General features: G+C 39.4%; 1 protein-coding gene across 1 annotated transcript; it reads left to right on the top strand.

Annotated features, from left to right (window-relative positions):
- Nucleotides 1-102: 102 nt before the first annotated feature.
- On the top strand, nucleotides 103-8,293 carry LOC137182651 (nuclear factor of activated T-cells 5). The gene is made up of 7 exons (XM_067589012.1): nucleotides 103-354; nucleotides 1,013-1,236; nucleotides 1,414-1,515; nucleotides 2,849-2,950; nucleotides 3,816-3,929; nucleotides 4,434-4,542; nucleotides 5,763-8,293. Exons 1-7 carry the CDS (start codon nucleotides 249-251, stop codon nucleotides 7,535-7,537), a joined length of 2,532 nt encoding a protein of 843 aa, XP_067445113.1. The 5' UTR covers nucleotides 103-248; the 3' UTR covers nucleotides 7,538-8,293.
- The last annotated feature ends 3,368 nt before the right edge of the window (nucleotides 8,294-11,661 follow it).

Genomic DNA, 11,661 nt, shown 5'->3' on the forward strand with positions numbered 1-11,661 from the left:
ATAGTAGCACTGCTTCAAAACCTTTATTTTGACAACGACTGGTGAGTTGACACAGAAGTAATTTACAACGTTTTGAGAGCGAAACTCTAGCAACCGTTACAGAGTTGGGATGTTGAACACTCCTCAACAACACTCAACTTGCCGGTACATGTCCAGCCGGGCGGGTGTCACATCGCATCCATGACTGTCAGTTTAAAAAGTGCCTTTTATCTCTTCACACCGTACGGAGCAATGTGTTCATTCAGCTGATGGAGGAAGGTGAACAGCAGCCTGACATGTTACACAGCTGCCCAAAGCTGCCGCTGTGGATCATAGAGTACGTCTGGGCTCACAAGATGATGGATATACAGGAAGGTTGGGAACAAGTTTTCGGTTGTTTTTCTTTCATAGTTTGACTCAGAGTAATGACACTGTATTACATTGCATTGCAGCGTACAGTTACGTTGTTGGTTTGCCTCATTCAGATGTTTGCAAAGTATTTAAAGGGGGGCAAATGAAAAAAGAAAGAGAAAGAAAAAAGAGGAGCAAATGAAATGTACAATAGTAACAATATGACAATATAGTAACATTTTCAATTAGTCTAATGAGTGTCTCCCTCCAGATAAATTGATAATCATTAGTTGTAGTCCTCATTTATTGTACTTAAATTACATTTTTGATTTTTTTCTCTTCATATTAACCCAGGTCTTTATTCTGATACTAGATGTAATAACTGTGGTATAACTGAGTTGAATCCCGGCAGCTTAAAACGGTGGATGAAATTCTTTTGTTAGAGGGTTTACACTCTACATCTACATGTTTCTGGAGCATGTAGTTACAGTAGCTATATGATAAATCCCTATTCTGCATGGTTTGAGTACATGCAGACTTCATACAGAATCCAAAAACACATTTTAGATTAACTAGTACCTTTCACTGTAAAACATAGCTGATCATTCTTTTGAAATTGACAGATGCAATGAAATTAAAATCAGCAGAGAGATGTGATGTGCCTCATGTTTTGTCTTCACAGTTGTGGATGTTTCCCACTGGCCAGAGGTGGACTCACAGCCTCTAAGCCTTGAAGATTCGTGGAGGCTGCGTGTTGTATCTGCCCAGGTATACTCCATCATGAAAAACAGGGACATGGAGCACTTTGAGAGAGTGATGGGCTTTCTCGAGGCCACTTACAGACTTCTGCCCAGACTCGTGGCACCCATCAAACACATGAAAATCATATTTGGCCTCAAGACCATGGTATGGAAATGGGTGGTGGCAGCATTCATTGATTCACTCATTGAATAAGCATGTAAAACCTTTCCTGCACTGGTGTCATTTACATGCTGCAGTTGTTCTGTGGCAGTATTTTTTAATGTTCATTTGAATTCTTTAATTTGAATTTCCCTTTCTCTTGGTTATTGTCTCTCCCTCCAGGTCATTATGTGGATGCTCAGGGAGGGTAGACGCATGGCTGATACTGTGTTTAAAATCATACAGTTCTTCCCAAGTAAACTACCTCAATACCAAGATCAGTGTGTAAGTGTCCAACTTTGTTCTGCATATTTTTTAAAAACTTTTTTACATTTAAATTAGCTTTTACTCAGCTGATTTAGTGTTGTGTAATATTAATCAAGGGCATCAGTTTTACTTAAAGCTGCACTAATCAATCTTGTTATATTAATGTAAAAAAAAAGACTATGTAGTGTAATGTATGTCATGTCAAAGGTGTCTCACTTGATGACAAACCCCCAAAAGAATTATCACCAACATTGTAGTTCCCCTCAGCTCTATGGACCTTTTTATTGCCTTTCAGCTCATTGTTTTGGTTTTATGACACGCAGCGTTTTGGTTCACTCTCACCACTCTCATCACCCATGTCCACAAGCAGCAGCCAGCTGTTTTCAGTGAAAAAGCCCTGATAAACCCACTGTACCCTACTGGCCCTGCACCAAACACCAGACAGACAAAATTAGTGACTAGCTGGTGAACATAGTGGAGCATTTAGCTGCTAAAGAGCTGGATATTTTCTCAGAAGTTGCTGGTGACCGAAACAGCCAAAAAGAGAGTAAATATTGGACATCAGCCTGGGTTTTACCTGAGGCAAGGGGTTAATGGGAGTCCCGCTCCAGATTCCTCTCTGTGTTTACATTCTTTCATTCACTTTGTGGTATAAAGCCACACAAAAAAACTTACTTGTAGTAGCAAACACAAGCAGCCAATCACAGTTTTTGCAGTTCACATGTGGTATTTCTGTAGCCTTGACGTGGCTTGTCAGCCACTGCGCAACCTCTGAGTAACCTATAAAAGGCGCTTTACATTCATGAGGTGGCCAGAAACGAGAAAAACAAATGCTAAGGCTGTTCAGTGTGTGCTGGATGTGTAACTATTTGCTCACACATTCAACTTAATAAGGCGATAATACGTCAGTGTTTTGTTGACAACTTTGTGTGAGGCCCCAAGTGGCCAAGAAGCAAATAATTCAGGTTTAAATTGCAGCTGTATCATAGTAAAGTCCCTGCAATCAAGAAGGTATAATTAGATATCAAAATCAGCCAACCTCTTATTTATATGTGAAGTTTGGATGTCAAAATTTTGCAATGACTGATCAGATATTGTCATTTCTGTATGTGTCATTTTGAAGTTTAACTGAGAATTGGATATGTCTCATTAATTATTGAAATGCTACATATCATCAATTAATTTAAATGGATTTAAATTAACTTTATTTTTATAGGCTAGATAACAAAAAATATGCATCCAGTTAAGTATGGTAACACCTTGCCATGCCAAACTATTGCCTATATGAAAATCTTGCCAGTGATAATAGATCCATCATCCTTTGTTTTGTCTCCTTCTTCCTGTTTGACAGAGTCAACATGAAATGTTCCTCATGAGAAAGAACCATCTAGACTTTAAGGCTCTGGCACAAACACTCGCTGTGGACAAAGACAAACTTGAAGATTATATCAAGGTTAGTTTACTTCACCACACTGTCTTATAATAGGTGTAACTGCCAGAATAAAGGATACAATTTATTCTGGCAGTTATTCAAAATGTTCACATTGACTTCTCCTTGGTACTCGATGATATATAGTGTCATACAGGAGGGATAGAGGGGGAGCCGAAACTTGAAATACCATTCTCTCTCAAGCAGACCTTGTAGTGACACATAACAGCACTGAAAACAATGTAATTGACATGTAATAAAATGAAAGACATCTCAGCTGTATAGATAAGTGTATCACATGATTATAAGACAATTATGAGTCAAGCTATTGTATTCATTATTCTGTGTTAAAACAGCCCCAGACTGCGATTCCTTTCCTATTCAGCAGAGTGCACTGCAGATCAACATTTTAAAACAAATCTTTCTGGTACGCCACACAAATGTGGAACTGTCCATGTCCATGTAATGAGGAGTAATACATGCTTTGCATTGTTATTTTGTTTTTGCTGCCAACCAGATCTAATGAACTCTAAACCATGTGAACTTGAGTGTCACTGGGAAAAAGCAGTTTCCAAGAAACCTCTGGAACTGAGGTATTAAAGTTCATCACAGGTTAAACAGTAAATACACAAATAAAAAACAACACTGTGGACTTGTTGTTTTATTTAAACCCATACCATGGGTGAATCAGTCATTGATAACACAAAATCACTGTGCAGCCAAGGTTATGTTTCTTAATGACATTGCAGATTCAGACTTTGCTTTCTGGCCTTTAGAATGTAAAATTAAAGCGAAAATCCTTACTCTAAATACTTTAAATTGCATGAGATCAAACAAATTATAGAAAGTCTGATTCTGTATGACATGTTAAGTGCTGCCTGTCTTTCAGAATCAGATGGAGGAGCAGTATGGTGAACATTATGCCCAGAAAGTAGAGGACAGGCTGCTGCACTATCTACAAGAACTGGAGACTGTCTTACCAAGAGATACCTACATCGATAAGGTGTGTGTTTGTTTTAATCTGTGCTTGTAGTATGGTGCATTTTAAAAAAGTTCTGTTTACTTACAAACACATGTACAATGTGAGATTTTGGACTCATTACCTTAAAACTGAAAATTTTGCTGTTTTGACACTTATGTAGTATTTCAGAAAATTGCTGTAAGTACTGCAAATGTAATGTGTTTGTCACTGCTCAGTACACTGAAAAGAGTAAAACTTAATTAAGTGGTTAAAGGTACCTTGGGGAGTTGTCTTCTAAATACACAGTTTGTTGTGTTTACATTTAGCGTTTATCACCAAAATACATAGTGTGTATCCTTGATGCCCACTCATCAAAACATTGCTCCACAGCACCACTAGCTGCCAAAACCCCCACTGGGTACTTTTAAGTCAGTCCATAAGAGATCATTAAGGGCTGTAAAAATGACAAAACTTGGATTGCTTCTAATATCATAATAGGAATTTTTGATTGATTGTGTATGTGCCATGTATGAATGTGTGGACTAGATACTGAAGAAAGAAAGTCCTGTGACTGAAGAGGAAAAGCTGCTATTGGAAGTAATTACTTCTGACACCACCACCATAGCAACAACCCTACAGAAACTGCTGCACTGTGGTAAGAATCACATTGTAACACACAACACAAATAATACACACAAATGTCAACTGTCTGGCATATAGGTTGGTACACAGATTGATACATCTATGCTGTAACTTGTAATTGTACCATTTGTATGTTTCTACTATTGATTGTACTGTGTACAGCATAGCACCAAAGAAAAAATATTTGTATAGCACCTGCATTACAGTGCATTACATAAAACATATAAGACACTAAGAAAAGATGTAAAAGAAACACAAGACATCATAAAAAGACATTTAAATAGCAATTAAAACATAGATTAAATAGATAAAGGCCAAGATAAGCCTCTTTCAGACATGCCCATCATTATGTAGATGTGATGGCAATTTTACATGTTGGTCTCATTTCAGTTATGTATAAAAAATATATTTTTCCCCTGGCAGTGGGGGGCAAGAAAAAAAAACAACATACAACAACAAGTCCTAACCAATGGATTCTCATTCTGTGCTTTGACACTGTCGCACATTATAAAAGGCAGTAGAACTCTCAAATAAATCATGAAATTGATGAGAATATTAATTTAGGGAGTTAGTAGAGGTGGAGATGGAGCCTTCCTCATGCTCACAATAGTCATACATTAATAAGTTAGATGAGAAGTTAGATGAGAGTTCTCATTTAACTCTCAGCAAGGAAGCGAATATGGGTATTTCCCAAAATGTCAAACTACTCCTTAAAGGCTTTAACCACAAAATCCATTTTAAAGTCCATGAGTGATGCAGCCTATGAGACAACTGAGAACACTCTTTTTACTTTATATCATTTATTGTCTACTTATCATCATTCTCCAGCAGCCTTGCCACCAAATATTGCAAGAGCATTGTGGCACTTTGTACAATCCGCTGCCTTGTCTGAATCAAGCCATTATGAACATACATCTCATTACTTAAACAGATAGATGAAGCCACCAATGTTATGTCTGTATCTGAAGAGGGCTAAAGCGATATTGTTATCCTCTTTTTTTTTTTTTTACCTTGATTGTGTCTTTACTTACCACTAGGAGGCCATAATGAACACTTTATTCTCAGTCTGCAGCTCGTTGTTATATTAATTCTGATGTGACACAACCTTGGTGCAGAATAGGATCTAATTGTGCTTGTAATGTGTGCCTTCACATTTAACCCATAACGCAATTTTATTCTCATGATAATTGTGCATTTGTTAATAAAAATGCATTGCCTCTGTATTCCTTTTAGATGTTGCTTCCTGTTGTCCGATCAGTGCTTCTCAGAAATCAGAGCATGAGGCAGAAATGGAAAACTCTCAACTCCCAAAGTCTGTTCTATATGCCAGCTCCTCAAAGGCTCTTCTCAGGTCTCAGGTTATTAGAGGAAAAGAGGCTGCACTGTCTAAAGACAACTATTTTATGCTGGAGGATGAATCTAATTTGAGTGCACTGACAGTGGGTAATGGCAGTGATGGAGGAGTGAAAAATGTAGCTAGTGTGCTGGAGAGAGAAGAAGGAAATACTTCAGAGGAGGAAATCAGTCAGAGAAGCAGTGAATGTTCTCAGGAAGTGGTCTCCTCCCCTCAGTTCTGCTCCAAACATCGGCGATGGGTGAAGAGCATCCTGCGACAGTGTCCTGATGAGTGCTCAGAGGAGCTGCTGCTTCAGGCTAATGTTTCTTTGTCCCCGCCATTGTTCCAGTCTTCCTCCTCAACCTCTTCATCACAGGACCTCACCCCTTCTGACCTCATCCCATGTCCCCCTAACCAACAACATCCACCTTCACAGACCTCCACCCATCTTCTGACAGCAGCCCAAGCATCTGAACAAGGAAACCCTGAAGGTAAGATGAGTTCTGGGCCCTCTACATCAGCCAACAGTAGCCCTCAAATGGAGCCTCTACCTCAGCCCTCTTCATCCAAGGACACTCTGCTACCTGCTCTGCTGTCACCGGTTGTCAGACTGATAGACATTGCTACTGTCAGAGGGATCTTACCTAACTTTAAACCCCATGAAGCATCTCCAAGTCACTTCACCATGTCTAGTAAGAAACAAGCAGCTTCTACTTCTAGTCCTCAGGTACTAACCTTTTCACACTACCTTACCTCAGGGAACAAGGAGTCTACATTTGACCAGCCAGAAACTGTGGCTCCAACAAATCCCCCGAACACAATGCACAAAGTGAAAACAGCTCCTGTATCTCAGGATGCCTCTACCAGTTGTCAACCACCAAATCAGAAGTCTTTCTCCAGACTGTCAAGAAAGTTCAGACAGGCTTGTACTGCCAGCAGGCATTCACAGCTTCTAGACAGATTCAGTCAAAACCCTTTAGCTGAGCAGTTCAGAAAGGCCCCAGCTATCTTTCAGAGTTGTCCTCTCTTGCCCGATGATAATGTCTCTAGGCCTCCTACACGCCATGCTTCTAGCTGTGCTGCTCAATCAGGGACTGTATCCTCAATCTGTACTGCTAGCCAAATCCCCTTGACTACCAGCTCATCTCGACAAGTTGTCCATCAGAACTCCATCAAACCTCGTCCTCAGACACACAGCACCAGTCCTCTTCAGTTAAAGACATTACCATGCACCACTGTCGTCTCCTGTACCTCCAACTCTGATTGCCTGGCAGCCAAGTCTGAGACCAGTAGAGTTTCAAGAGCCCAGCTGAAGTTATCGCTGCAGAGTCAGGCTGTGCTGCTGCAATCTAAGCTGCTACAGCCCTATGTGAGTCTTACCAGACTGAGGGTGCAGGAGTGTCACCAATTGACTGAGGGAAGATCTTCAATCAGACATGTGCTGTCTGTGGAACAAGCAGGCAATAGTGACTACAGTGAGGAAAGGAGGAGGAGGAGGGAGGAGGAAGAGGATGCAGATTCCTCTTTTGATCTCAACACTCTTTACTCCAGTCATTCGTCAAGTAGTGACATTGAGGACTCTCCTGATTCCGATCCTGACTACAAGCCTCGCATTAAAAAGAAAAGACTTCTCTTAGAGTATGTGACAGCAGTGAGCCTGAATAATACATGAGAACCTGAACATACAGAACAATTCAATATTGCTAGTCTCAGGTTCAAGGAGGTGATATCACCGCTGACATCAACTTCATTTCCAATAAAGTTAGTGCAAAGCTAACTTTTAAGTTAGTGAAGACATTAGTTAGTGACTTACATTCTTCATCTGGATGTGTAAACAGACAATAGTTGTCTAACCTGTTACCTTTATCAGCTTTACAGGGGAATATGTGGAATGATTTTATAATAATAATAATATGACATAATAATTTATAATAATTTTTAGATTTTTAGCTGGTGGCTTTCTGCCCTAAGCCCCCCCTCAAAAGAAATATCAATGCAGCTTTAAAGAACGTTTGAAATTTTTAAAAGACTGTTATTTAATAACGCTTATTTAAAATGACCTGAGACCTCTGGCTTCCAACTCTGATTGAGCAGTGGTGACTGCACTATTGAAGAAAAAAGGGTTATTTTAATTGTTTGTATGGTGCTTCATACATTTATAAAGCTGTTACATGACCTTTTGAATTTAAGACTAAGAACTGTAATTGGAAAAGAAAACTAGAAATGTTTACAATGCTAATACACATTTCGATGTAACATAACCTTCTGACTTGAAATCCACCATGCATCTGTTCTCAACTATTAATGTAGCATTTACTGTAGCAGCTGTCTATTGAATGTTTGAGTGTTTTGTAACCATCAAAAATGGTTTGTCATTATAAATTTGAGAACCACTGAGGAATCAGAATAAAACAGTCTTTAGATGTGCTTTCTTTTGTCAGTCGATCAGTTGGTTGGTCCACTACTTTGGTCCAGACTGAAATAACTCAACAACTATTTGAAGTATTGCCATGAAATTTGGTACAGACATCCATGGTCCCCAGAGGATGAATCCCCCAGTCTTTCCTCCAACACCACCAACAGGTCAAATTGTTCATAAAATATCTCAACATCCAAAAGATCAATTGGCTCAACATTTTGTACAAATATTCATGGTTCCCTGATGTCATATCCCAATGACTTGGTGACTTTTCATTAGGTGCCACCATGAGGCTGACATTTTTGAGTGAAATATTGTGGTAACTACTGGATGGATTGTCATGACATTTGGTACAGATTTTCATCTAGTGCCACGCAACAGGTCAAATTTTTAATTTCTCCAGTGACCAAATACTCGCAAGACTAATGTCATTCCCATCAGCCTCACTTGGGCTTTGTTTGGTGCTAGTGTGGCTACAGTCTTGTTCATAAAGGCATCCAATGTACAAAGTAGTATAGAAAATGTATAAAGAACCTGATTTTATTAATAGTCTGTTGCTATATGTCACCCAGGACATTGTTTTTTTTCAAATACTCTCAAATTTAAAACAATTTTTTTAAAAGTCTCAATAAATTGATGCAGTGTGTGTATAAAGATTGGACTAGTCAGTGTCAACTTGCCTGCCACCTTGTCAGCTGATGTTAGTTCGACATGGACCGCCCACTTGGAGTCACAGCCGCTCCTCTTTGGCCAGTTAATGTGCCTGTCTCCAGAATCAGCCAATGAGCTCTGTGGAAGCCAGGTCTGTGTGGCGGGGTATCCAGTGGCACGACATGACACCGACTCTTCACAGCTGTTTAAAAAAATGGTTTGGACGTGAGCGCCAAATCATCAAGGGTCATCACTGAGGTCAACAGTACCCCCCCGTTTGCATACGTGTGTTTACACAGTGCTATTGAAGGGAACAGTAGATAGATCCGGCCTCTAGTTGGGGTAAAATGAGGACACTGGTTAAAGGTTTTTGACCTGAGCATTGATTAGGAAATGTGCCCTTGAATGATACATCTCAAACAGTAGGCTGGACACACAACAAGTGTAGGAAATGCGTTGATTTGACAGCTGTAAGTAATGGATTTAACCTGGAAGCTGTCATTTGGCCATTTAGTCACTGAAGAATTCTATTCACACTTCTATAATAACTCTTTTCAAAGGTATCTTTTAATTGGGCAAATGGAGGTCTGGGGAGTGATTAAGCTTACATTATTCTTAACCAGTAACTGAATTGAAATTTACAGTCGAAGCAACCTAGAGGTTCTAGTAGTTTCAAATGAATTCCTACGTGTACCTTAGGCTAGGGTTGGGTAAAGTAGGGTAATGAACCCTTCTTAACACTGTGAGTCTGATCATGAATGATATTGAACCTGGCATTTTACCAAGCTACTGCAGTCTGAAGTTGAAGTACATGAAGTTTTCACTGATAACCTCACATAGTGTTCTACTTCTTGTGGTTCAGCCAGTGTGGTAGTTTAGCTCAACACTGGTGCTCCATGAGAAGATGGTAACACAAACTGATTCTCATTCATCAATTACCAGATGTGATTCTGAATTAGAGTTCTGGGCCCATACCTGTGCCTGTGTAAGACTCAACCCAACTGGTACTGTCAAATTTGATACCCAAACCCAACCCAAGTGCAAAGCTTCAGGCAACAAAATAGCCTGAACCTGACCTAAAACCAGATACTTTGTTGGGTTTGGTAGCAGAACTGTATTCCACATGAGTGCACATTTGTGCTATATGTTAATACATATTATTATCACAGTTGCCATGCAAGGTTCCAGAGAAGGATTTTAGTTCACCATGGTCTAAATCTTGTATTCTTCCTGCTATACTTGCAGCCCATCTATTTAGAGTGGCTGGTGGTATTGGTGTGGTTTGACATTAAAATATTCCAAGAAATGTTATCAGCACCTTTAGTCCACAAATATCAGAATCATCTGTCAACAGCCTTATTTTGATGTTGACACAGGGAACACATTTCTTTGATGAAATCTCGATGGTGGATGAAAACATTGTACACAACACCATCCCTAATCAACAACACACACCTCCACAGCTATCCAAAGATAAGAAATAAAACACAATGTGCTCAAACTGGCACCAAGGCCACCTGGTCACAATATGATGTTTATTAGTGAATCTAGCCCCAAAATGGAGGAGTTGATAAAAAAAAGATAAAATGTCATCAACAAGTCTGTGAGACAGGATGACCAAGGCCCTTGGCAAGGCAATACAGTGCTGGCTTCATTGCTGAGTACAAAGTTTCACGTGTAAACTGTGTGTGTATTTGAGTCATTATATAAGTCCTTATTAAAGGGAAAATCCACCCTAAAACCAAATGTACGTTATGACATTCTCAGTATTTTAGACGATGAAACTATTATATAGACAAGATGGAAATCACAGTGTCATGATTGAAGTGATGATGTCATCATGTTATTCGTGACCAACTCTGTGGGCGCACAGACCTTCTATTTGACCTATTTAAATAGAATTGATAATTAAGGTTAATTTATTAGACTAAAATGAAAATGATCTGTGTGTCAAAAGTGATAAAATCATTCTATTTTAGGATGGATTTCTCCTTGAAGGCTTGTATTTATTTATTCACTTATAGTCACAGGGGTACTAGCTGTGAATGTTTACTGGGTTTTTCCTCGTATCAGTATTGCATCAGATACATTTGATGGTGCATGTTCCCAAATTGAGTCTAAAGAGCAATGTGTGACTGAGGAACCCTAACCCTGAGGAACAGCACGTTTCTTTTCTCCTTTGTTTTTGAAGCCACTGTGTGGATTTTTTTTATGTGACCAAAGCATTTTTACAAATTTTGTGATAAATATTAACTATTTAATGTATTGTTTGTTGAAATTCTAGACAATGTGTCGCTCTGGCAGCCCATTTCTGGGCCCATGGGTCCCATTGGGTGTGGTGCCGTGCAATACTGTCTCTGTGCCTTGTTTGGTGCTACCACGTGGGGATGCCAAAGTTGTAAATCTTCATATTCTACACATGGGGGCTTTGACCTGTAATAGCAATTTTAATCCACAATGCCCTCAGATTTTCCCAATAAAGTAAGCATATTATTTTTAGCCATGCTGGCGGCAAGGATGGCATTGTCGGTGAGTCCACCACTTTGGTTCAAAGTTAAATACTTCAAAAACTATTGAATGATTGCCATAAAAATGTGTACAGACATTCATTGTCCCCAGTCTACTGACTACTGGTCCCCTGACCTCTCCTTTAGCACCCCCATGAGGTTGTTTTAGTGAAATGTCTCATCAATTATAGGATGGATTGCAATGAAGTTTGGTTCAGA

Source organism: Thunnus thynnus, chromosome 5 (assembly GCF_963924715.1).
Source record: "Thunnus thynnus chromosome 5, fThuThy2.1, whole genome shotgun sequence".
NCBI lineage: Eukaryota > Metazoa > Chordata > Actinopteri > Scombriformes > Scombridae > Thunnus > Thunnus thynnus.

Bases quoted from the DNA above. Each gene is read 5' to 3' on its own strand.
- LOC137182651 (XM_067589012.1), top strand. From the start codon at position 249: ATGGAGGAAGGTGAACAGCAGCCTGACATGTTACACAGCTGCCCAAAG. The intron at 1,237-1,413 runs GTATGGAAATGG...CTCTCCCTCCAG, and splicing joins TATTTGGCCTCAAGACCATG to GTCATTATGTGGATGCTCAG. The intron at 1,516-2,848 runs GTAAGTGTCCAA...CCTGTTTGACAG, and splicing joins CTCAATACCAAGATCAGTGT to AGTCAACATGAAATGTTCCT.